This window comes from Melopsittacus undulatus, chromosome 12 (assembly GCF_012275295.1).
Source record: "Melopsittacus undulatus isolate bMelUnd1 chromosome 12, bMelUnd1.mat.Z, whole genome shotgun sequence".
Classification (NCBI taxonomy): domain Eukaryota; kingdom Metazoa; phylum Chordata; class Aves; order Psittaciformes; family Psittaculidae; genus Melopsittacus; species Melopsittacus undulatus.
In genome coordinates, this window is record NC_047538.1 from 12,459,434 (window position 1) to 12,486,130 (window position 26,697).

The 26,697-nt window shown below is 43.8% G+C and overlaps 1 protein-coding gene across 5 annotated transcripts; it reads right to left on the minus strand.

Annotated features, from left to right (window-relative positions):
• Positions 1-62: 62 nt before the first annotated feature.
• PISD (phosphatidylserine decarboxylase) lies at positions 63-25,950 on the minus strand. Of its 5 annotated transcripts, none has more exons than XM_031047884.2 (8): positions 25,866-25,950; positions 22,286-22,380; positions 18,941-19,116; positions 5,155-5,391; positions 4,894-5,032; positions 4,332-4,478; positions 3,064-3,224; positions 63-2,755 (listed from the first exon to the last, which is right to left on the minus strand). In XM_031047884.2, exons 1-8 carry the CDS (start codon positions 25,913-25,915, stop codon positions 2,531-2,533), a joined length of 1,230 nt encoding a protein of 409 aa, XP_030903744.2. In that variant the 5' UTR covers positions 25,916-25,950; the 3' UTR covers positions 63-2,530. The 5 variants fall into 5 exon arrangements, with proteins under 5 accessions (XP_030903744.2, XP_005147855.2, XP_030903745.2 ...); XM_005147798.3 differs by lacking the exons at positions 22,286-22,380; positions 25,866-25,950 and adding exons at positions 7,215-7,380; positions 9,636-9,858 and having other exon boundaries at positions 18,941-19,064; XM_031047885.2 differs by lacking the exons at positions 18,941-19,116; positions 22,286-22,380; positions 25,866-25,950 and adding exons at positions 7,215-7,380; positions 9,636-9,858; positions 14,164-14,206.
• Between the last annotated feature and the right edge of the window lie 747 nt (positions 25,951-26,697).

The following is a 26,697-nucleotide window of genomic DNA, read 5'->3' on the forward strand; positions in this document are numbered from 1 at the left end:
TGTATAAACCCCATGCTGCACTCACAATACCTAGTTTAGGTTACCCTGACATTTCACAAAGATAAGCAACACTGATAAGACTCTTTATTTCAAAATCTTTGCAATTAAATGAGTTCATGTCAGTAAGTCATACACTTTGACATACAAAAATAGCATGCTACTGATACAGTTGAATTAAATGGATTCTCCATGCAGGAGAAATTCACAGCATTATCAGTACCCTCTAGGAACTTTGCTTTTTCACTTCCAGGGTGCATTGCTGACCACTGCATAACAAAACTTGTTTGTTAATCAGCTAGCTCTGCACAGTATTAAGACTATCACAAAACCAGCCACTTGCACGCTGAATCCTCTCCTCCTTACGTTTCTAATAAAGCACACACCAGGTAACCTGTGCTCCGTTACTAGGCTAACAATAACCTTCAGATACTGTGGATGGTGATGCTGAGCATGGAGAAATTAAAGCTCAAAGTTGCTTTGGCTGTGTCTGGGTGGCAGAGGCCCCAGTGGAAAAGGGGAAAAAGATTCAGTGGTCTTTCCCGTCATCCACTGGAATGAATTTGCCTTCTACTGTTATGATATTTAGTTAAAAGGCTAGTAGTCATAGCTTCAGCCTCTGGGGTTGATGTTTGCCTTCGTCTTTTCTAAATAGCAACAGTTTTAAAAGTGCATGTTTCTATAACCTGTATATGATAACATACTGCTGCAGGAGTAAACTTGCTAATGCCAAGGAATTTAACAAGATGGGTGGCTGAGAGCCACTTCAAGCTTTCAAACTCCTCCTCATGTAAAGTGAGGAAACATTGACTCCTGGAGCCAAATGAATTTTTTCCTGCTTGTCACCCAACCAGCCACCATAACTGAAGTCATTGAGGCAGTTTATCATCCCATCTTTCCTGATGACAAGCTAAGCATACAGGACTTGGCAAACTGGACATTTGTACAACAAAATTATATTCTCTTTTCTGCAGTGCATACAAAGAAGTTTTTCTTTAGAAAATCAGAGCTAGTTAAAGCCTACAATCTCCTTAAAGTAGCAGAAAATTAGCTCAAGCAAGAAAGTAATAGGAATCTTTGAGAAAGCAGAAAGGCATGTTCACTCCACCAGGCTCTGGACAGCAAAGTCAGTTTTAAATGTTTGAGTGCCTGGGCCTGAAACAAGTTTATTCTCTAAAAACAAATAATACATTTAAAACTCAATGCCTCTTCTTCACTTTGGCACCAGTTTCTGTCAGTGCCACATTAGATAGCTCCCAAAGTGTTAGATTTCAAACTCTTCTTGACATGGTGTTACAAGAAAGCTCTGAAGTTTTGCTGTAGGATGAAGCTTCAGCACAGAGGTTTGTCCTCAGCACATTCCTAGCATGAGGACAAAAGTCAGAGTCATCTTTTGAATAAGATGAAATTGTTGCCAGTCCATTACAGGATGGCCAGGTTCACACCTGGGAGGCAATCTGGGATTGCTTCAAAGATTCATAATATCTTTATACACAGTCAGTGCATAGATGTACTTCACTCGGTGCAATAAAAATTGGTCCTGAAGTATCTGAAACTTCACTAAATAGAGAAAGTAATTCTTCAAGCTTTTAGTGACAAAGCAACAATGAAGATGCATTGCAAGGAGTAAAAACATTTTGGCTGCTACCTTATTGCATCACACAAGGAAAAATATTCCCTCTTCTAACACCTTAATCCATACTGCCTCTCATACAAACAAAATCTTTAAGGCCTGGAAGAGAAAAATAGAACCATAGATTAGGAAGAGGACACAGCTTTGTCTACTCTTACTTCTCTAAAAGAAAAACCCAAGATGACCAGTTTCATCACATGGAATGTAGACACAGTGTTTTCAGGTTTAAAATACAGTGCAAAGTCCATTTTTAAAGGGACAATGTCAGGTAAAAGAATTGTCTAACAGTAGAAGACCTGGATGAGTGCAATTTATTGTACTGATGCTGTCTACATTTTGCATATCTGAACTGTGAATCCATACTCGCCCCCTGAACTATTTGTCTCTCTGCATTCACAGCTACCTTTATTTAAAAGCTTCATCAGAGTATGTCAGAATAAAATGAGAACACATTCTTTATTCAAAGTCTGAAAAACAGACATTGCAGGTACAAGGTCTGACTCAGCCTGTCACTGTCCCTTTAAATACAGCTAATCTCTACCCTTCCCCATTGCACCTGCACAGCCTTGGAGGGCTTAAAAGGGTTTAAGAACAAAATTTCCCTGTGGCACATTGAAGGGAGAACATGAAAGACTACAGGCACAGGATGGGTCCTCCATGAAACCTCCATGGCCAACATCTTTAAAGGCAGCTGTACCTGATACACCTCTGGTCATTCAATTCTCTTTCTGCATTCAGCAGCATGTCAGTGTAAAACAAATGCTCTCAGTTTTAACATAGCAATGACATTCTTCAGTTTTCCTCACCCAGGTCCTGCTGAGTGATACATACTTGTTAAATGAAACACTCAGTGGTGTGATAAGAGTCCCTTTGTGTAGAAAACCACCTTGCTGAGAGTTGCTATAGAGAGCCCAGTGCTTCTCCAAAACGGATTTTCTGTCCAGCTTTGAGGTGGAATTTGAAGTCCTTGGGTGCCTCAAAGATGAGTACAATTGTAGACCCTAAGTTAAATTCCCCTAAATGTTCCCCTTTCCTCATGGGGATCCCTTCCTTGTTGTTGTTGGATATGAAGCTGAAGTCATTGTAGGAACCTTTAGAGTAAGAAGGACTGTTGGTATGCAAGTCCTGTACAGAGAAAGAAGAAAAAGATATTTAAGTATTTCAGTACTCCGTATTCCTTAGCACAGCTTTAAACTGAATATTGAGGCCTTTAATTCAGGAACTTTCTTACAATTCAAAAGTGCAGTAGGAATATTTCAAAACCAGATGTTTATACTGGAGATGACTCTTTAAATCAGTCCTAGAACAGCACTACTGTGAAATAGCTTAATTTCAAAGTAATAAGATCTAAATATTTGTTGCAATTTTGTTTGTACTATACCAATCTCAACCATCATCAAAAGCAGAAAGCTGCCTACCACGATCTTGCTCACCTGGTCAAAGTAGATGCGAATAGAGCCCACATTAGTTGCTCCTACAGCTGTTAAAGAGAAGAAGCCATGTTTCCAGTCACCTGTAAGGACAACTCGTTCATTGTGGCAGAACAGCTCCTTGATCCAGCGAGCAACTCCGGGATTCACAGACATCAGAGAGCCTGCAAGAATGAGAAAATAATCAAGTTGTCTGGTTTGTAGCAGTACTGCAATGGTATTTTCAATATAACAGTAGCTGATCCAGTCAACAATTCTGTCATGTATTTGCAGGAAGAGAGGCAAATGGTAGGCACAGGGAATGAAAAACAAAGCAATACTAAAAACAAAGGGGTCATAGGAAAATGTAGTCCAGAAAGATGCACTCTTGAGCAAGGCTCATGCTACTTTGCATTTTATCTAGCTGAATCACAAGAGAAACCAAAGACCCTTCATTTGTAAAGCTTGAATGCAGTCTGGAACACCATCTACAGTTCTCTCTGTAAAAGAGCAAAGGGTTTATATTTTCAAGCCTGTAAATGGCTCCTTTCAGGCTGACCAGTACAGAAGAACCAAAAAGTTTTAAATTCATACTTCTTAAGTAATTTAGTCAGGTATAGTCACTATACACTTTTTTAGCTATAAACTGCATCTGCTTTGCTACACCAAATCCGATAGTAGCATTTCACCCATAGTCCTTCAATGCAATCAAGGTCTAACTTATATCTGGGACTTGACTTATTTCTCCAACATCATGGCAGGTCATTGCCCCTCTTCTCATGGTGTTTGAAGCGAAACCCAAGTACTTAGGTTTTCACTAGATATCAGTTTTTGTTATCTGCTGAACTCGAGTAAATGACCTGCAAAGAGGAGGACAAAACCATCTGATCCCAGCTCCAGTAACAACCATTTAGTAGCATGTTCTTTGCCAACCACAGGAAGTGATTGTATTTTAGGCTACTCTGGTCTGCTCTGCAGAACTATCTGTATTTCAGGTACAAATTGAACAAACGGTGATTAGGAACAAATCGGGTCAGCATGCATCAACGTTTATTTCAAAGAACTGAACCAGCTTGAATACAGTATCACCACTTTCACCATTTAGATGTGATTTGATCAGACAAACTATACTACTATAAAACTCAATACCATTTGTGACACATAACTTTCTGACCATTGTCTATCATGTGACTGTCCAACTGCTCCACTGGTGTGTCTCCTTCAGCAGTGCCCTGTACCAGGTTTTCCCTCCACAGCTGCTCTGGGCTTACCTTCTAGGAGTGAAGACCTACCTGGGAAATGACGCCGGTGTGACACTCTCCAGTCAGTGGGGGAATGGAAGCAGTGATAATCCCCTGGTGCAAGGTAGATTACACAGTGGTAGAGCTCATTCCCCTCCTTTGTGACTAGCTGTTGCTGAAAAGAGTTACCAGATGGGGCTGCAAAGAATGGAAAGAAAGGGGTTAAAGATACTCTTCACAGTTACCTATCACAGACAGCCAAGCAGGCTAGCTTAGAATCAGTGCTAACAGCAGAGGACTGAATGCAGTCTACTTGTATTGTTGAGACTACAAAAGATACACTTTTTCCAAGAATCCAATATTTCAAAGTGTTTTTTAACCTTTACAACAACATTAGATCCTACATTATAATCTAATTAGATCCTATGAACCAGACAAGACACTCTAAAGCTACCAATGAGACAGAGAAACACTAAAACAGTGACCCAAATAAAACAAAAATCAGACCTGCTTTTGTTGCAGACAGTGTGAGAATGAGAGAGAAAGAGAGTAATCGCTTTTTTCATGATCTCAGAACACTGAAAGGGCAGAGCAGAACGGATACAGAACTCACCCCGGCTAAAATGCAGTTCCTCTGTACAGACACGAGGTCCCAAGAAGGATTCCAGAGAATAAGTAACCCCTTTTACTTGCTCCACTTCACAGTTTTTTACTTGTCCAAAATTAAGAATCTTTCCATCAGAGGGACTGATCTACAGTGAAGAGGAAAAAAAGGAAACACATTAGGAATTCATTTATTCCTCATAAAGCAGTCACGTTCCTTTGGGGGTGAGAGGAAGCTGGTGGTGTAAAGCCTTCATTTCCTTTTACTCACCACACTGTGCATGCAGCAGACTGGCCGTGCTTGCGGTTTCAGCTTCCTGCGGAAGAACTCACTGAGGTTTCTATAGTGATGCAGATCTTCAACAGCTGCCTCCTTCATGTTCACTCCAAATGTCCAGATGTACAGGCTGTAAACAGGCTTCCGGAGCCATGTCGGCAGCTCCACCTGGTTCAAGCGACCCCAGGCTCGTGAGAGCAGGCGAGTCGGAACCGATTTGTACAGAGCAACCTAAAGAAAGAATCCCACCTCATCATTCGGTTCTGCCCACTGGCAGCTTTCTCTTACTTCCCCTCAGAAAACAGAAAGGATCAGACTGTTTTTACCAGCCCCTCCCTTGCATTCAGCAGGTTACACCACACACAGCCTCTAAGTCAGCAAGAAATTAGCACTGCTCTTCATCTGCACTCCCTCCATTCTGATGAGGGACAGAATCAAACTTTCTACCACCTTATACAGAAGCCAGAATCTCCACTCCCCTGCAGGCTGAAGCTCCACATACAAGTTACTGGAAACTGCCTAATGTGAGGCTTACATTAAACCAGACAGATTTCACATGTGCTAGTAGAACACTCATCAGAAGGGTGACTTTCACATCCCAGTATTGCTCTAATAACACTAGTAGAGTCAAAGAAACACACACATGTAGATAGAGCTACACCAGTATAAACTTGTGCCTTTACTCCTCTTGTAACAATGGGAGCTGCTAATTGCAAGACTATAAAGTGCCTTTATTCCTCCAGAAATACCCTTTGGACTTACATGAAAGCATGCTTCAGTGGCAACTAAATGAAACTGTGGATAAGAGGTATATATATGCTGCTGATGTAACTGGAATGACGACACTGTCTTCCTGTTGGTAATTCCAGCAGATAACTCCTCTGGGGTTTGTGGTTATCAGCCAAGCTCACATGACCATGATGTGATATAGGGCTTGTGGACCAAGGGAACTGAACCCTCCAAAGCACTTTTGCAATAGGAGTAGCGATCTGCTGAACCCAGTACAGTTTCTTTTTAACAGAACAGCCCAGCTACATGACTGGAAGTTATGGGTTATTTCTTAGTGAGAGGCATAATTTATTCTCAGTTTTGTGTCCTTCATAATTAAGTCTTGCAAAATACAGCCATAAACAAGCACACGCTGTCGAGAGCCTGTCCATCAAATAGAGCAAAGTAAGATTCCACCCACAAATCACCATCCTGCGTCACATACAGTGATATTGCACAAGGAAAACACCAGCCCAATCTTACTTTGGATAAAACCTTATAAATGAACAGTACTTAGGTTGTGTAAGCTGAAGTACTGAAGAAAAAAATGTTCTGCCATTTTATTTGACACGTGTTATACAGTGTTAATTTCTAAAGTCACCTGTGCTCAGTTTAGCACAAATACTGAGAATATGCAGCTACAACTGCAAAATCAGAGAACTATTAGAAGTTCTATTTCTTGGAACCCCTTCTCTCCAGAAGAGCCTGGTTTTCAAGTTTATGGCATCAAACAGAACAGCTGTTCAGTGAAATCATCTTAAGAATGGCAGTTTTGTGGCAGCTTTCTATGAATTATTTGTGTAGTTGTTGCATTCTGCAATTACATGAATAACCACATGCAAGGCATCCTGCACCCTGCTCCCAACAGTGTCAGAGCACAGATACGCATAACAGCCAGCCCAGCGGGATTAAAAATGCTCAAAGAACTTGAGGAACAAACTTTCTTTGTGCAAAAATGACAGAAAGCAAGGGACCATTTCAGTGTGGCCAGGAATGGGAACTGGAGGAGGTTCGGTCAGTACTTTGAGGTGACTGAATGAGTTCAGAAGTTGTTGATTTTCCTGGGCAGAACACTGACTGTTAAAAAAATCCCTTGTCTGTGAAGCAATTGGACATCACAACTATGAAAAGTAAAAGCTGAAGGGAACCATGAATTGCATCTGTCTGCTTCCATATTGTGATCACCAGCCTATCCTGGGTTAAGGATCTCCACCCTGCTGCTGCCAGCTCCCTCCAGGATAAAACAGCCAAGATACACGAAGCGCAAGAGACCTGCTCACACTTACCCTGCTCACAGGCCTCCATCCCACTCTGGTCAAGGGCTTAAGAGCACCGAAAGGCAGAAGATAATAGAGAATAGTCAGAGGCCAAGAACGGAGTTTCAGAGCAGGCCTAGACATACAGCTCAGCTGGCCCAACCTTCGCCTCAGGGCCAGCTGGGGGAATTGCAACCTGCAAGATTACATACACAACATGAGGGTCAGCCATCGCAGCTTCAGAACCACCAGCTTCTGATAGCTGGGGATGATTTATTCCTGCTAGTCTTAAACATTGATTCTGCAAGTCTTTACTCCTCTGTTTGGATCAGTTCTTCCCCTTCCCAAAGCAGAAAACCAGTTTATCTTGAAAAATCCACAAAAACCCAACAAACACAACCAAAACCCAGAATAATTCTCTGTCCAAAAAAATGGTGCTCACTCTCACAGGTCACACTTTACGAATGACACCCTAAAAATTTAAATGCAACATCACTTGCAGGTGGCACTTGTAAACGAACTCACAGCTAGTTCATCCAACTAACAACATAACATGGTAATGGGGACTTTAATAAGTACTCTTACTGAGGGACAATCTTACGGCAAGAACAGATACTCTGGATGAGAAATCCTCGAGACCTAAAAGAGGTCCCTCAGAGGGTTCACATGTTGAGGACATCTTGTCTAGACTGTGCCTCAAGTTGTATTTTGTATCACAAAAGATGCTGGAGTTAAATTTACACAGACCTGTTGGTCATTCTCTGACTGTGGGAAACAAACACTTACTTAGAGACAACAGGAGTGGCACTCCTGAGTTAATACAATTTACAAATAACTGATTCCAAAAGACATCCTTCCAGGTCTTAAAACCTTCACCCCAATTCTGAAGAGAGAAGTATGCACAAAGCCAGTACTTCTAGTGCTGCGAGAGTCTAGTCTCCATAGGCCAGTAACCAACTCCTCTGCCTCATAACCAACTGCATCTATGGCTTTTTGTTACTTGGTTGCCCTGAAGGAGAGAAAACCCATTTTGCAGAGATGCTCCTGGGGAGAAACTGAACTTGTAACTCTCAGAGGGAAAAGCTGCTCAACTTCCTAGGCACTGTGAGCCCCAGTTCAGATCCCTGCAGGAGCTCTGGATAAGAGACCCTTCAGGTCCCCATTTATTCTTTGGCTTTTACTCATGAAGAAGCCATTGGCACTCCCAAGATCATGTGATCAAACTGAAGTCTGCCTATCTGTGGGCAAAATACTCAAATCTTCTGGGCACTGACTTCGGTGCTGGCTAGCAGATTGTCCTCCCCATGCTGCTGAAGGCAGCGTGCCTGCAGCTGGGATACAGCTATATGCGCACCCAAACTGGAAGCAGTATGCTCTGGCTGCTCTGAACAGCTCTCTCTCTCACTGGATTACATGATACAAAGGATGAAGTACAAAGTACTGTGTATATCTTTCCAAGATGGAAAGAAGCTGGGAAATCAAAAGCAAACTTTCTTGCCAATGCATTCTTTTCAAAACTTGCATCAGAATTAAAATTCCATGCAGACAGGTACAACTCTCACCCCTTTGGGATGCAAACTGCTTTTGGCTCAGACTTCTGCAGTGAGCACAGCTTTTTTCCTTCCAAGAATTAACTAATAAAAAACAAAGAGTGATCTGTGCATCACAATGCATGGAGGAAGAAAAAACCCGGAGGAGATGAAGTGCTGCTTCAGCAGAGATAAAGCCGCTTTCCTCTCAGCAGGAGGTGGGACTGACTCTACATGGGAATAGGAAGGGGCACTTCACTTTCTTCCTCCCATCCTTGCCACCCATCAGCCTAAGATGTGCTGGAGGGCCGGCAGGCTGGGTTGGATTGCCAGGACTGGGTTGCCAGTGGAGGTCAGGCTCCCCCTCCCGCTGCTCTCCCCCTCTTCACTGCAGTCGCTCATGGACCAATCCCTGCAGAGCTGCATCCTGGCAGCTCGCTCACGCCCTCGGGCTTCTCACTGCCTTGGCCTGGTTTCAGAGCAGTCCCTCACTATTTTTTCCATTCTCCTAGTGATGGAGAGTAGAAAGGAATGGAATGAAAGCCTCCTCATTCCCTTTGTCACATAACAGCATGCCCTTCTCTGCCAATTCAATGCATAAGGAGCTTTACAGTAATTAGGCCAAACAAAAGCTTTGCAGATGGCTGTCGTTCCTTCTGCCCAGAAACCCTCCCATCCTCCCTCCCTTCAGTCACCATTCTTGCAAAGCAGAAAATACTGCACAGTACCTGAAGCGACTTCTCCTATTTGGTGTACCCCCGGCAGAGCCAGCCAGGCCTGGACTCTCCAGTTGTGGGTGCTGGTCCCCGGCACAGCTGCTGCTGCCGCCGTTCCCTGAACGCAGCCTCCGGACATGAATTTTAACTTTGTGGAGGTTGTAGCAAGAGGGTGGAGGGTTAGATAAAGCTTTATAGCATCTCACCATTTCCCTGTGTGCAGATCTGGTCCCTGCAGGGTGTTTGACTGACACATCGTCAGGATGACGGCTGGTTGCAAGGCTCAGTCTTTTTTCCTCTACCTCTCTTCCCTTTGCTTGCTCCGGCACAGGAGAGAGGCCACGGCGTCACAGTTCCCAATTCCCCCGCTGGTTTGTCTCTTGATTCCCCCTCTGTTTCCCACTTGAATCTCTGCTACGAGGGTTGCAGCTATTGCAAACAAACAGGCATTGTGTCATATTTCAACATCCCACTACAAAGCTGACTCTGCACAAGATAAAAACGAGCTGTCCATATAAGCAGTCCTTGTTCCTCGCTAGTCGGGGTTGCCATTGAAACTCCAGTCTCCAAAGCCCACCCTGCAGTCCCAGGCTGCGGGGCAGCGATGCACCACAGGCAGAGGAGCAGCCAAATGGCCTTGCACTGCTAACCCAGCGCCAGTCTGAATCCGAGGCTCAGAGGAGGAGTGGCACGAAGAAGAGGAGGAGATAGTTCCCAGCTTAAATTCTGCAGTGCAGCAGCTACCACTAAAAGAGTTCCAGACTGCTGGGCACCAAAAATCCTTTCCTGCTCTTAATATCCAGCTTGGAAAGAAGAAAACAGAAAGGAAAGGAACATCCTTCTGTTGTATAACCCTAGCTAGACACCAGTGTCCATCTCTTGAAGTCTCTTTCCATCTTAAAAGACTCACATAAGGAGCCCATAAAGGACATTCTTCTACAAATACCCAGATACATAACAATGAAACAAGCCAGGTTTAGGACCAGCTTGAGAATCGGGTATAAAAGAAGTGTTAAAGTGCCTATTGTGTGACTATCAGTATTGTCACATTTTTACCTCCAGTAGAACAAAACCTGAGTACAGGAAGTTTTGGGTTGGTTTGTTTGTAAAAACAGACAAAAGGCTGCAGTATTTCTATCTGAGCATTCTGAGTATACAGAGGGAAATTTCCCCCTTTGACCCTGCACACCGCATCTCAAACATGGGTTTTCTGCACCTCCTGTGGCTGGATTTGTATTGTTAAGGGAGCCTGAAAGTGCACCCATGGTTCAGAAACTGTTAGTCAACTGTTAGCTACATCTTGCCTCAAGGCCAGACCAAACACCGGGACCAGTTCAGGGGCTGGCTCTCCAGTGGCTGTTTCACGTCTGTTATCTTTTGAAGGCTGGCTTTAAAAAAAAAAAAAAAAAAAGAATGAGGATTTCCTTGTTTGCAAAGCTCTCTAAACACCATGGAATCTATATGCCCAACAGAGTGGGTCCAAAAGAGCACTGGTGGGCTGATGTTGAGGGCAAGGGTTGTATTGTATTAGAGACAAGGCTGGAGATGTGGGAGGGCCAGCAGGAAAAGCTAGAATTAACTAGCTAAAGGCATCCCACTCCAATTTCCTTGCAAGGAAAATTCCCCATTTCCTCAAAAGGGAATTCTAGAAAAAATTTTGTATTTTGCCTGACCTTCAGTGCTAAATATTACAGATATTCCCTAGAAACACCTCTGGAGTGTCTGTATTAGGGTATTATTTTCAGCAAGAAAACTGCTGCATAGTGTTCCAGACCCCAGGAGCTTCCAAGAGCTCTGTTCCTGCTGTTGTTTGAGCTCAGTTTTAACAATTATTAAAAAAATAAAACATCCAGCCAGTTGATAGAAGGTAAATCTATGGTCAGCCCAAAGTACCCCAAACAGTCTCCTTGCTCCCCAGAAACTCCTTCCTCCCTAAGCCCTGTGCCAACTTTGTTTTCCTATTTAAAAATATCATTCAGTCTTTCCCTGGCTGGCACAAGAAACTCCTACACAACAGAAATGGAGCCATCTGTATAGTGAAACGATGAAAGCAGTTACCCAAAACCCCATCCAAATTCAAAGCAAAGCAAAAAGGAGCACGGGGGAGCTGCTGCTCTGGATTTGCCTGCAATATTAGAAATCACCACCATTAGATACGAGATTGTAAAAAGAAATTAGCTAAATTGACAACATGGTTTCAAAAGGCACTTCAGACCATGGTGAAAACGAGTTTCACACTGGACACGTGTCTTCACAGAATGTGGAAGGGGAGTTCCTAGGCTTGGCACAGGCAGAGCCAGAGCACCCCGACTCACAGCTGCCCTTTGTGCAGCCAGGCTGGCACCCTGCTCCCTGCCCTCATCTCCTCTCAAGACCTTCACCTATGTATGACTTTGTAGAAAGATACCAGAGCAAACAGAGGTCTTATCTACATTTTCTGTACTCTTCCCTATAAAGGTAAGGGGTGTAAACCCACAAGCTCTTTCAGTAGGAATTTGATCTTATTCCCCAAAACTTTTTCAAGAAATGATATTCTGTATTGAACAGACCTGATTCTATGCAAGCATGGAACAAGCTAGCTCACCTGCTCCCTCAAAACAAATGGACCATGGGTTCTACATCCTGAAGCAGTGGGAACTACCAACCTTCAGTTCAGAACAAAAAATGTGGTGCAGGAGAGATCGCTCTCGAGGAAGGGAGAAGTATTGCTGTTAAAAGCGCTTCTTCTCCACTTGTTAAGAATGAATTCAGGTGCATAAGAAGACCTATGTTTTTCCTAAATTCTGTTCTGCTGACCTCATTACATTCATCAAGAGGCAAATATCAGAATTGTGCTTAAGCACTGGCATATATGGCAAGCTGCCATCCCTGTTGTGGCTGCCCCAGAAGTAATGCAAGGTTCCTACAGTGTATAAAGGCCAAAATTAAAAATCCACCCCGAGTTTTACACCATGGGGTAATGAACAAGAACTGGTGATAAACCAGCTCATAACGGGTATGCCTCGAAGGGCATCTCAATGGCTGGACTTGGGATGCAGGAGGTGCCACAAAGACTCTGTTATTAGCTTAGACAAGAATTTTTGGTGGTTTGTAGGAGCTGGACATCAGTAAGAACCTCCCCACCTATTTGAAATCACCCAGAATCCCTTTTAGGCAAAAAATCAGCAGTTACCAGCAGGTATCAATCCCTAGAGAATTATTATCTAATAGAGAACTACTAATCTGCCAGGTATGCAACACCCTTCTGCTCCATCAGCTCAAGTACAGCATCAACTCCAGTGAGCCCAAGTTGTATGAAATAACACAGCAACGCATTTTCCAGGAAGACCAATATGCAACTGAACTTCAAACCTTAGTTTTAAATCATAAGCATGAATCATTAGGCTTGGAATGCCAAGTTGGAGCGTTCACAGTCCTCTGGTCACACTTTCTGCATTTGGTAACACACTACTGTTTAAAAAATGCACCGGACACATCCAAACGCTGTATTCGATTTAAGTGCCAGTAAAAATAAGGTCTTGCAAGCAGGGCAAAGAGGTATTTGGTCACTGTTTATTTAGGGCCCCATTCCTTTCCCAGCAGTATGCATCATTTCAGACACATAACCCCTGCTCCCACCCAACCTTCTCTGGAGCCAGCCCAGAAGAGGAACACGGGATGCTCCACACCCAGCCCAGTCCAGAGTTCCTAAACGCTGAGAGCACAACACAGCTCCTCTGATGGTGCCGGGGAAACCCGAGTGCACAGCTTGCAGCTGCCAAGGAAGGCCACGGGATTTGTGAGGAGCACACTCACTTCCAGCTTGGCTAGGATGAGCTGGGCAAGTGCCCTGCTTCAGCTGATGGATTGCTGTGGACTAACGGAACAGACCGTGCTCTGCTTCAGCAACCCTTCATTTCTAAAACGCTTTACTTTTTATATCAAGAAGCCTTTTAATATTTTATTATGAAAAAATCCTCACTTTTGATCATTTCCCCCTAATTACACATAGCTTGTTTAGTTCCATTCTATAAATAGGAAAAATATCCAAAAGTACTATTTTAAGCTAGCCATAAAACGTCGTGTGGTTTTTAAAACTTAGACCTGAATTCTGTACAAAAAGCCTGTTGTATAGTGTCACAGAGCTCATCTGTGAAGCAAGGGAGAAAGTTTGATTTACTTTTGCAAAGGAACATGAAAATTGATGACACCTAAAATGTGCTGTATTACCTTAACCTTTTGTAGTAAGATTTTCCGTATCATGGGGTTTTGGTTTTCTTTTTAGAGACACAACCAACCCCCCCCCCCGCGTTGGCTCAACACGTGTGGAGCGGGCTCCGGGCCCCGCAGGGCTCTAACGGAAGCACAAGCCGCGGTGCCTCTCCGCAGCGAGGCGGCACCGGAGGAAGCTGAGCGAGCTCCGCGGGACTCAACTCCGAGAACGCCGCCCCAAGACACTGGCACGGTTTGAATCAGCCAAGAGCTTACTCACGGGAGAGTCGAGACCCTGGAACGTGTCTCCGACACTTCCAGCAAGCCACGCACCCTGGTCACCAGCCCTCGCACAGCGGTCCTTACCTGCTGCCGGCCGGCAGCGCTCACCGCCCCGCCGGGTCTCCTTCTGCTCCCCGCTCTGTCCCGCTGCCGCCCTTCTAAAGCAGTTTTCGGACACGTGAACAAAGCAGCGGACGGCAAAACCCACCGACGCCCCAAGCCCGGACCGCTCCGCCCGCGCCCCGCCGGGCCCGCACCTACCTCCCGTCCCGCACTCCCGTCGCTGCCGGTGCCGGTCCGCGCCTTAAAGGAGCAGCGCGGTGCCGGGGGCCCTCCCCCGCTGCCTCCCAGCCACTGGCGCTCAGCAGCCGCTGTCTTCCCGCAGGGCCCCGGCCCCCGAGGAGGAGGAGCCAGGGCAGGAGATGCGAAAAGGAAGGGAAGCCGGAGGGGACCGGAACTCAGGGACAGCCTTGGCGAGGCGGGCTGGGGGGATCTGCCCCGGGAGGCACCAACCCTGCCAGGACACCCCGGGAACGAGAGGTCCCTTCACCGCTTGGCTTCCTAAGGAGCCGCGGCGGAAGTGGCGGTGCCGGGGTACAAGGCGCTGCCTGGGGCTGTACCTGTGCCCCCCGCAGCCTGCCGGGACCCCGCGCTTGCCACGGCGGGGAGCGGGTACGTTAACGCGATCCGACACACAGAGCAACAGCCAAAGGAAGAAGTGCGCTGCAGTCTCACAAAGTACTCCTGAAATCACCCTGTAACCCAGCAAGGCGCTCAGGAAGTTGGACGAGATAGAAACCATTTACAGAGTCAAAAAGCCACCTCACTTGACCAATCAGATTAAGAATGATTTTCCTCAGTTCATTTTTCCAGGACACCTCAGAAACCAATTCACCCCATCACACCCTTCACACATGTTCAAGCTGTTGGAATTTCACCACTTTGAACATTTTCTGACACCTCTGCCATGTGCATTGGGGTGCTCTACAAGACATTTTTGCCAGCAGCATGTTTGCTCAAATAAAACTCCAAACATCAGAACATGGGAGCAAGAATGAAGAATAAGAGACCAACCCAGTGCAGATGATGTTTCATTCTTCCAAAGCTGGATTAACAAAATAAGCAGAGATTTTTCCTTTATTAGCATTTCCTTAAACCCGATGCACACCTCTTGCCATAACACTGAATGTCAGTCTCATCTAGGCCAAGAAAAGCACCTTCTGTGTTGTACTGCCAAAAGAGCGCCCAGTGTCCTTGGTTACATAAATATGAGCAGTTTTTAGTATCAATAGGAAGGACTGTGTTATTCTTACTTCTGAGAACCAAGATCCTACGCCTATACTCAAGCACTTCTCCACTGTATTAGAGTTGTTTTCGAAAACTGTGGCCCATGGCAATAAGCTGAGGTTTGCCCAGAACAGAACTGTGAATTAACCCGTCATCTGTATGCTCAGATGTCACCACAGCTCACTTCCCTTAGAGGCTCACTTCAGACTTCCTGCTGCATGTCACTCCAACACACACTAGTTTTTGCTTAGACAAAACAGAGCCAACTATGGAAGCAAAGGACAGCTACAAACGTTCCTCTCTAGAGAAAAACTCTTACTCATCCAGTCACTCTGTTCATCCACAGTAATTCTTCAATCCTGTATCAATACTCCCCAGTACCCAAGTGAGAAGATACAAAATGCCTCTAGTTAGCATATGAACAGTGTGTTATGCATGCAGATCCCAGCAGGAAATGTTCTGTGACAGCAAGGATTTGAAACAATAAGCTTCCATCCATCTGATAAATATCTACCTGCCTCTCTCAGAGTCGGCTGCATTACCTCATCTAATTAAATGAAAGCTGATCCTCACTGGCATTCACAGTGGGAGACACCCTAAGGCCTTAATCAGCTCAAGCTATTAGCTACATAATGTCTCTAAGAAAATTAAAGGAAGAAAAGGTCTGGGATAAAGGAACAACAGTTTTGCCTTTTCTCTGTGGAAGGCTTAAGGGACACTTAGACCAGATTGTTTTCCTCCCCATTCTTTCATGAAGTATACAGGAGTCTACTCCACAATTCAATCAAACCCTACAAACACTTCTATAAGGATATGTACCTCTGCTACAGGGAGAGCTTCCCTGCCTAACATGATAATGATGATTTCCTACTTCATATCTCTGTCACCTGCTCAGAAGCAGAAAATCTGGCTGGCACACAGAGCCATCATGTGGAAGATGCTGCACATTCACATTCGTACATGCACACGAGGTTGGTACTGCACAATCAGAACTTCCCAGCAGCAGGCTTGGCAATGCGGCAGTTTCTTGTTCCATATCACTCTTTCAAAGCCCACTCAATTGCACATGGTCTCATTTTGCCTATGCAAAGACTTACACTGCTCCAAAAACAAGACAATACTCCTCTTTTTCCACACCCCTAACTGTGCTTCCAGGGATGCAGTAAAACAGAATAATGGAAATTGAAAGGCAAAAAAGGAAAAAAAAAAAAAGACATTTGACTTTCCAAGTAAAAGGAACAATGCAGCTCTTATATTTCTTAAAACCTTCATTGTTCAGAATATTTCTTGCAATGTCTGAACACGATTCCTCTTTTTCCTCAAAACTGTCAAGCTTCCTTTCTCTCCCACAGAAGCATTCAACAGAACTTAAGCCTATACGGAAGGACCAGGAAACCTCATGTCTCCTACTGGTACCTGCTACATTCTGTGTGTGATTCCCCACTGCAAAACCCAGACCCTTCCGAGCTGCTTCATCAACAGCAATACTTGTAGCTTCACCAAATAATAACAAACCAGCACAGTGAAAGAAAATTAATTTAATAAAGGAAATACTCAATTTCATACTTAAAAGTATGAATAATAAGAAGAGGACATTTGTTTTTGAGTATCAAAACTGAATTGACATAAATACTCTGCGGACACTTACCAGTTCTTTTTTAATCAGAACATAAAACCTGTTTGAAATAAGCTTCAGCAGGAAAAGAATATTCATAAGACAGAAATTCCTCAGGGGCTATTATGGCCTAAGCTTTTAGCATCTGGACTGTCTGACTTGTATCTGATTCGGGTCACTAGTGAAAATGAATTTAGGGATTCCAGCCTAGTCCCCCACAGGCATCTGGCCAAACCACACACAAACTGGCAGTGTGCTCAGGAATGCAAAGAAATGGGATGCTAAAGGTCATACCGAAGCATCTCCTACACAATCCTATGATCCTAGAATGTTTAACTCCTTGCCTTCAGAAAAGGCACTGAAGCAGGCATTCACCTGGCTGCTTGGAAGAATACCACATATACTTCAAACTGTCTAACATGGAATTAGACAATATCCTTAATATTTCAAATGAGATTCAGCAATTAGAGGAAGTTATGAAGTTATTTCTTATTTCAATGCTGCAATGGATATTTGACCTATGAATCTGATACACATACTGCAATTGCACAGTAATTTTTAAACTGCTTGGAATCCAGAAGGAAAAGGCAAAAATCCCTCAGGATCAGGAAGAGCCATTACAGACCTAAGTGTTACCTATAAAAACAAAAAAAAAGCCTTGATCTCTATTCACAAAGAAAACAGGTAGATTTTTATTAACTAAGTATTAATTCTGTCTCAGCTTCCTTGTATATAAGGATATAAGTATATAACTATATATGTAAGTATACACGTATATATGTAAGTATATATAAGGCATGAAAACAGGAAGAAATGTCCCAAGCAGCACAGACTGAGCAGCTAGTGAGAAGATAAACCCTACAATGACTGCACAAGCTGCACCCATAGCTAGAGCTACTAGGACAAAAATTCCTCAGCACTGAATGGGTTTTGAATGTTATGATATGTAATTTTAGTCTTGCCTATTTTGATTTCTGTATTTAATTCTGTAAGCTGTATAATGTGCTTAATTTGCTACCTTGCAATGCAAGGTGGGGAAAATGAGAAACTGCATTGCTCTGAGCAGAGCTCCAGTTCCATCAGCTGCTGCAGATGCATTTTGCTTTCACAGGAGTGCAAGTGGACAGTAGGCTGAAGATGAGTCTGCATCATGCCTTGGCAGTGATGAAGGCAAACAGCACAGAGGAGCAGAAGCTAAGGGAAGGCTGTTCCCTCTTACTTTGTTCATCTTAGACCATACTGTGTCCAGTTTTCTTAGAATCAAGAAAGGTGCTGATGGACTTGAGCATGTCCAGTGAAGGGCCAGCAGCATGGTCAAAGGGTTGCAGCACATGGCCTGTGAGGATGAGCTATGGGTATTGAGCTTGTTTAGCCTGCAGAAGACTTAGGAGGGACCTATAAACAACCTTCCAACAGCCAAGATGAGGTTGCTGAGAAGATGGAACCAGGCTCTTTACTGAGGGAGATGAAAAGACAACAGCCATAACTTGAAACAGGGAAGGTTCTAACTTTTAAAAATTAATTAATATTTATATGCAAACTATTTTACATAAATTTTAAATAATATAATTTTTATAAACAATTTTATATATTTTCTATAATTTGTATTATTTTATATATATATAATTAACTAACAAGAAAAATCTTTTTCACTATGAGAATAATTAAGCATTGAAACAGGCTGCCCATAGACACTGTGGAATTTCTGTCTTTGGAAATTTTTAAGACCCAAGTGCATAAAGTCCTGAGCAGCCTGGTCTGAAATGAGCGCTCGCCCTGCTTTAAGCAGGAGGGTGGGTGACATGACTCCCATCTGAATGATTCAGTGCCTACCAAATTCCTTTTTATTCAAAAAATACATAATACCATCACCTGATTAACTACACCTCCCATCTAACAAGTATTTATAAAGTGTCAGCCATACTAAAAGGTGGAGGAGACACCAGCAGCTCCTAATGCATCATTATATTGACTTCAGCCAAAATGACAGTTACTTAAGTGACAGAAACTTTAGTTCCATGATTTGTCAAAAATGTGTTGGAAGTAGAGGACAAATTAAACATTCCCTTATTGGAATGAGAGCAAAGGAGCTTTGCATCAAATGTGGCAGAAGCAAAATTGCCCCAAGTTTCTTACCTCCCACTCACTTGCAAGCTTCACTGGCACCTCTATGCCCCTCTTCTCCAGCTGTTCCAACTTGTAATCCTCATATTTTCTGTATCCTGCATATCCTCCTCCTGTAGCTACCAGAACATGGAAGGGGCGCAGGCGGAAGACTTGCCCTACCGAAGCAGTATGAAACTTCTTCCTGTCTGTAACAGAAAAGAAACACAGACTTCAGGAAAGAGAACAACTACACAGTAAAGAAGAGAGCTATTATGTGCAGTGAGGGATGTCAGCTTACGTGAAGAAAATGTAATTAGAAGCTTGTGACCCATAAGGTATGTATAAATGTTCTTAAGTACTCCAGTCATTGCAGCACAACAGGTTTCTGAATCTCAGCTGATGAACACCAACTGGTCATCTGTGATTTTAACCTTATCCACCATCCCTTATCCCTCCAGCATTCTTCCCCCCAAAACAAAATGAGCTCCCTGAAAGCACTGTGGAGAAATTCAGAAGTTGAGCTACCTGAAAGCGTTATAATTACTTTCCAACAATGACATCTATGTTGTTACTATACAGAATGATCAGTTGCTGGGGATTAATCTGTAGAACTGTGAAGCTTCATGCTCCTCAGTCATTAAAGGTTTCATTATAATCACAGAATTCCCAAAACATACAGCTAACTGGAAGAGGGAAGGAAATGACGACCTGCTTTGGTGTAGGTTTGGTAAACAGAATAAGAGGCACATTTCTGCTGTAATACAGCTCACCACATGGGGCAGGGGGGGAGAAGAGAAGACATCTAGTGTTATGTGTTATTTCTTACCAAGCACTACCAAGCTCCTCCTGCACAACACAAGCCTTGCGTGTCATCTGTGAGATCCAAGTACACTGCAATGTCACTAAGCAACAGGAGAGCCGCACAGGAAAGTGGCGAGAGCAGTGGGAAGTATTCCCCTTGCCAGATCTTGAGAGAAAACTAGTATGTTAAGGCTTAATGGTCTAAGGACTGTGCTGCTTCTACCTGTATTACAGGCAGTCTGAAGGTTCTCTGAAATGAGCCTAACTCACAACCAGACAGAGAAAACCCCCAAAAGAACTAAGTCTCAGATACCAATTGGTGTAATTTCCACAACAGTCATTAACAGGATGAGCCAGAATCAAAACCTATGGACTAGACCTTGTTCCATCAATGTCAGGTTTAGGGTTTGACAGTGAAAGGATGCATTGCCAACCAAAAGAATTCAGTAACACCAGATCTATTTCCAGGCATGCACAGAAACAAAGTGTAATTGCTCAGCAATTGGAGAAGCTTTAGTTCTAAGTAGTCAAGTTGAGAAAAGGCATGTATGATGCTGCAAAAAGATGCCCAATAAAAGTAATTCTCGCTCACATTTTGGTTTACTAAAACAATATTTTTGCTCATTTCTTTTCTACATGCGATTTAAAACATTGTTTGAATTGTATGTCCTAAAATACACAATATGAAAATAGCTTTATTCTTACTAAAAAATAAAAAAATCTTATTTTCTGGGGAAAAAAAAAACCCAACCAAACCAACCAACAAACAAGGCAGCAAGTACAGTTACAGTTAAGATCCTAGAAAATATTCTGCCCTAAAGCGCAATGCTCAGTAAAGGACAGGTATAATTTAGAAATGCTAAATGCTTTTAAAGAAAGACTTTTATTTATTTTGAATTTACAAAGACTTTACAACCTTTACTTTGCATCACTATTTCAACAGAAATGTTTGTACAGAGACCTATGATACTCTTTAGCCCTAAAGCCTTGAACTCCCTTCTCACCACATCTTTGGTTCTAAGTTAGCAAAGCTGCTCAGCTATTTCATCAGAGATTAGCAAATTCCCAAACCGAACCCCTCAGTGAGAACAGCTCTTTCTGGTTTGTATCCAGGGAGAGGCTGTTTCCCCTTCAAGAGCCTCTACTGACTACACCAATCTGAACCTTTCTTTTCCTGTGCTAGAGACTGAACCATTTGAGGTTCCACAGGCCACAGCAAACAATTTGTCAATAAATGATTTGAAGAGTCGACTTTTCCCCATCTCCAATGCTAACAAAAAAACACTTTTATAACTGGTATCCAAGCCATGATGCAAAGGCATCTAACACGCCTTTGTGAAGGGGGTTTTGCCCTGACAAATAAAATTCCACACCTTTCAGATAGGAATGAAATTCACACAAGTTTACAAATTCCAAGACAAAAAGATCAGTTATCAATTCTGGCAACAAGCCCATGTTCGGGCAGTTGGGGCTGGTTAGAGATTTCAGCTGAACATCATGTCCTCTAATGATACTACAGCAGCCCTTTAGCAAGCAGCATAAGAATGCGAGGAAAGCTCATGCCCTGGCACATGAGCCAGTAGAAACAAATCTGGGACAAGAGGAAAAAGGTGTGGGACTTTTAACACACTAGTAACATTTTAAGATGCTTTGAACCCTAAATCTGAACTCCTTCCAGATAAGGCGAACATGTTTCAGATTTCTCTTAAACATTATGTATATTTAGCAGATGAGGATGAAAATAAAGTAATAATCTCCTTCTCTGGAACTGATGAAAATGACTCATTCCCTCAGAAGCATTAAAAAATGCAGGGTGAGAAAGCTAAGTGCGTAATCAAAGGCAGTTAGAGACAATGATCTAAAGATTGCTTTGTTACTCTCACCAAATAAAGTATTTCTTCTAGGAAAAGATACAAGCACTTAGAGGAGACCACTTATAAGGCTAGAGATAAGATTAGTTCTCTTTTCCTCCTAATTACATAATTTGCAAGTCATCTAGATTTAAATCCAAATCCAAATCTAAAATATGCCTTTCCAGCTTTAGCCAATACTGCTCTAGAAACTACAGCATCCAAATGCTATCTAGATTTGCATTTCTGCAAGGCTCCTCAGACCTATAAGATCATTGTGGGACAGATGGCACATCTAAAAGGATAGAGAAGAAGCTTTCAGCCATGGCTAGGGAAACTCTTCATCCAAAATGGTCCTCTTGCAGCAATAAAAGTACAAATAATAAATAAATAAATAAAACCCCATAAACAAACCACGGAAATTATTTCCTTTCATAACATTTGTTATCCAAGTATTCCAGTAGAGTTGAGAAAAATGAGGAATATTATGAAATAGGTAAACACACTTCTTTTAGTACCTGGAAAATGTAACACCAAAGGAGTAAAGCATAATTTCAAGCGTGTGTCTATGGAAATGCCATGAATTGAACAGATCTCTGATGGCAGATTCCCACTTCTGCTTTTATCTGAAGAACTTCATATTCACCAGTATGTGATTGTAATTTGGCCAACTTTGAGTAACCCTGAGTTTAAAACCACTGGGTAGATACAAGCCTTCACTTACCACTGAAGAATGTCCTAGAAGGTGGATGCTTCCACAGGACTCCAGTTTTCAGAAACAGGTTGTCATGTATAAGGAAGTTACAGCTAGTCAGCAAACTGCAAATACAACAGACAAGAAGCAGCTGCTTAAGTACAAATGTTTAATGATGCATTAATTTAAGCAGTTCAATAACAGCAATAATCTTATACTCAGAGGCTGAATAACAGAGTGAAAAATCTCCTCAAAGTATCCAACATTCCCACTGAGCATATTCCTTCCTGGCCTGCTTCTTCCCTAAGGAAAGCAAAACAAAACCAAACAACTGACAATCCAACTGCTCCTGCATATATTTAGTTAATGCTGCATCCATTTTATCTTTTTCTTAACAAATATTCACATATGTTCCTCTTGAGCTTAATTCTACTGTAACAGTGATACTTGTCTGAGTATCATAGGTGCTGATCTTGACAAGAGCGCTTTTTGGGGGACTAGCTATGTTGACATTATGTACCACATCTTGGCCCATTTGGAGTTCCAAGATGTGATTGCGAATACAACCCGAGTGTTTTATAAAAAGAAAGTTGATACCTCATTTCATCTTGTTTTATGCAGTGCCCTAGCTTAAATATTTAGTAACCTGTTTGGGTTTGCCTTTTAAATAAGTGAATCTAGAACTGATGAGTGTAACTACTCTCTGAAACTTCTTTCAATTTAACATAGACCTATTTTCTCCGATAGCATGCAAACATCTCCTTTAAGGTCAGTAAATAACTTCTATTTTGCTAGGGAAAACAAAAGCATTTAAAACAAGACTGCTCTACTTACAAGGTAAATACATAGCACAAGCATCATTATCTTCTATAACAACACAGCTAACAAGTATTTACTTCCATCCAAAGATAATGTTTATAATGGGCAAAGTTGAAACCAGCATGCTCATCAAAACAAACTCTGCTTGCAAATGTGACAGTAAATTTTTAATGATCATTTAGTGCTTGGGATTATTCCATCTCCCCCAGGCTGCTACTCAGGTGTGTCATTCAGGAAGCTCCTACAACAGCAACCATCTTGACACTTCTGAATTGGGTTCCTGTATCTCCTTCCTTGTCATGCTGGTAGGGAGGAGGAGTACATAGGAAATGTATGGATTCCAAGATATAATGTCATTTATTAGGCCAACTAGTATAGCTCGAAAAGTCTGCCAGGCACAGAAGCTCTTCTTTAGAGTTTATCTTACCACTCTGTATGCTAGTGATCTGTGAGTGGTTCTGCCACTCCAAAACCACCCAGACTTGCAACTGGCAAACACAGGCAAAAGGTTTGACCAGGATTTTTCATATGTTTAATATATAACATTTCCTTTCTGGTTTCTAATAACCTGAAAAGGATATGTCTGATTGCACAAGAACTATTCATGTTCAAAGTCTTTATATAAGCACATACAGCCAAGCTCTTGAGGAACACATGGCAACACTGCATCCTGCTGTCAGACAGGATTTCATGCTCAAGCCAGGGCAGGAGAGGGGCAGTGTTGTCACACCAACAGGCTCAGTCCCTTGGGAAGATCCAGGTCTGGCAGGTCTTTGTGCAACCCGTTCATTCCCAGGATGCAAATGCCACAGCTGAGATACCTTCATTTGGCCCTCTAACCTTTCATCTGCTCTTGATGAGATACATGCTGAGTACAGAATTACTTCAGTAGCTTACAAGCTATTGCATCATTTAGGGCCACTCAATTCAAGGAAGTGGTTATTAAGAACATTTAGAACTAATTTCAGGTGTCTAATGAGTTACACATAGACACCTCTTTACTTAGAAGAAGTGTCTACAAATAGCACACTTCTTGCCTAGAAATCACATAGTGATACTAGCAGACACATGCTAACAATATTTTTAATGTTAGCCAAGGACAAACAGCTGTAGTTTTAACCTATCTCCATAACATGGTGTCAGTAATATCTCACTCTGCCCTTCAGCTTCACGGTCTCAATTAAACTCATTGCATTAACCCAAACATGTCAGGACAGTCCCTCCCCAAAACATGCATTCCTGTGACCAGGTGCTAAACATACCACACTGCCACATCATCTACCAGGATATTATTTCCTTAGCAAGGCAGAAAAAGCAGCCCACACTGCTGCAGAACCTGTATATTTTACATAGCAAGGGAATGTAATTTTAGATGAACACGGAGGTCAGCTGATCTGCTTGGGTCATACACCAGACCTACACTAACTTGTGGTATTACAAGGCCTGCCTTACAACATATTAGAACACCTGAGATAAAAGAAGTTCTTGCCCATGATAAGCTGGGAGCCTGTGGGATATTTCTAAGGGATTAAAAAAACTAAGAACTAACCCAGTCTGCACTGGACTTGAATTTACCAGAAAAATCTTAAAACCCTAAAAAGTCTAGGAAAAAACCCAAACAACTTAGCTGCAGCCTAAAGCACTCATATTCTCAACACATGTATTAGCTTGATACATAACAACCTAAAAAGATAAATACACATACAGAACAAAACTAGCTGCACTGGCTCCACAGGAGCGCCAGGAGCTGTGTGGTTGCCAAGGTAGGGCAGGGCATATCAGGTACTTCAGCACACAGATCATCCCAGAGGAAGGCAACAGCCAACCACAGACCCTAAGCTCTTACTGCAACTGGTTTTGGTGCCTAACACGAGAAAACCACTCTCCTCCTTACTCTGAAATCTAAAAATAGGTAAAGATGACAAAACAAAGTAGTTTGCTGCCCTCCTCACCTTCCCTGCTCCTGACAGCCTGATCTTGGGTACAAGGGTGCAGGAGAGCACTGCCTTCCTGACCCCACCACCCAGCCGGAGGGTGCAGGAGCAGGAACTGTGGGATCCATGTTAACTTCAGCCCCTCGGTGACCTGGTCACCACAGGTCAAGGGACAACACGACCCTAATGCCAGACAGCAATATGCTCTGCACATGAGGTGTCTTCCTCAGGTTTTGAGAGAGAAGGGGGAGTAGGGGGACCGTGCGTTCTAACAGCACATTAATATCCTATAAACAGTATTCTTAAAACCGCCCCGTTGCTACGAAAAGCACATCTGCAGAGGGCAGTGGGTTTCCCGGGACGCGCGCTTCTCACAGACCGTACCCCCGTGATTACATAACCCTGGGGGCAGCAGCTGCTCCGTCTGCCCCTTTCCATACACACTTACACACGGACAGCTACTGACTGTGAAACCGTGTTATAATTACACGAGACCGTGCGCTTTTCTCTCTTAAAATAAAATGAAATCCCTTCATCTTTCCTTCCAGCTCGGACAACCAGGACGAGCCTCCCCGCACCTGCCCAGGGCCGAGGCACCAGACACAACCGCGTCTTCGCCTCAGTAGGGAAACGCCAGCGACCAGAGCAGTCAGGGCGGAGGGGGCGGCTGCGGCCCCGGCCGGGGGGAGGCCGAGCTGCAGCACAGCTCCTCCTCACGTCCCCCGGGTGCCGGCTGTCAAGACAACCCTTACCGCCTCCCCCCGAGCTCTGCCGGGCCTGGACATCCCCATCCCGTGCCGTACTGTACCGTACCGTACCGTACTGTACCGTACAGACCCCCCCTGCCGTGCCCGTACCTGCTCCGCCGCAGAACGCACGCACCGGCCTGCGCCATGGCAGCCGCCATCTTGCCGCGCCGCCGCCGTGCCCTCTGCTGCGCCCTGCGCGTGAGGGCGGGAGACAGCCGAGGGGCGGAGCCAGGCGGTGACGGAGAGGGAGGGAAGGAGGGAGGGGCGGGGCCTGTGCGGCTGAGGGGAGAACCGGGCGGGGCGGGATGGGGTGTGAGGAGAGGGCTTTATCTGAGGGCAGTATGTGTGCAGGGATGGGACCCTTCCTCAGAGCAGATGTGGAATGGGGATACGGGTACGAGGTGTACCCGAATCTGGTGAGGGTTCTCTGGGGCAGGGAGGGGCCTGAGGAGACTGAGAGCCCTTGCTTGAGGGAGATAATTTGGGGTCAGGGTTGTCCCTGAGGAGTTGTGGTACGGAGACAAAGCTGCTCCACAAAGGCTGTGTGTATGGTAGCAGGACAAAGCTGTTGCCCAAAGGGAGGTATGGTTAGAGGAGAGGACTGCTTCTTGGGGAGCTGAGGATGAGGCAGCTGGGGTTCAGCTGCTTCTTAGCATTGCTGTTGAGGGGCAATATTAAGTCCTTGACCACAGATGTGGGAGCAGCAGGGATGTCAGGGCAGAAATTAGGTGGATGGGAGACACACTTGACACAGGACAAACACAATGCTGTTCCTGCAAGTCTGATGTTGCACAGGGTAGTGCAGTAATATCTGTTCCTACTCCGATGTCCTTTGCCTGGATCCTGGTAGCACAAAGGGGAATTCATAAAGGTTATTTAATTTCCACTCTCTCAGATGCATCCCCTAGACACATGCATAAATGCTGCATGGCTGGGAAGA

Excerpts from the sequence above, each read along its gene's own strand:
- PISD (XM_005147797.3), bottom strand. The coding sequence starts at position 9,638 with ATGGTGAGATGCTATAAAGCTTTATCTAACCCTCCACCCTCTTGCTAC. Across the intron at positions 7,381-9,441 it reads AATAGGAGAAGTCGCTTCAG|GTTGCAATTCCCCCAGCTGG; the intron begins GTACTGTGCAGT and ends GTAATCTTGCAG. Across the intron at positions 5,033-5,154 it reads TCTGCTGCATGCACAGTGTG|ATCAGTCCCTCTGATGGAAA; the intron begins GTGAGTAAAAGG and ends TCTTCACTGTAG.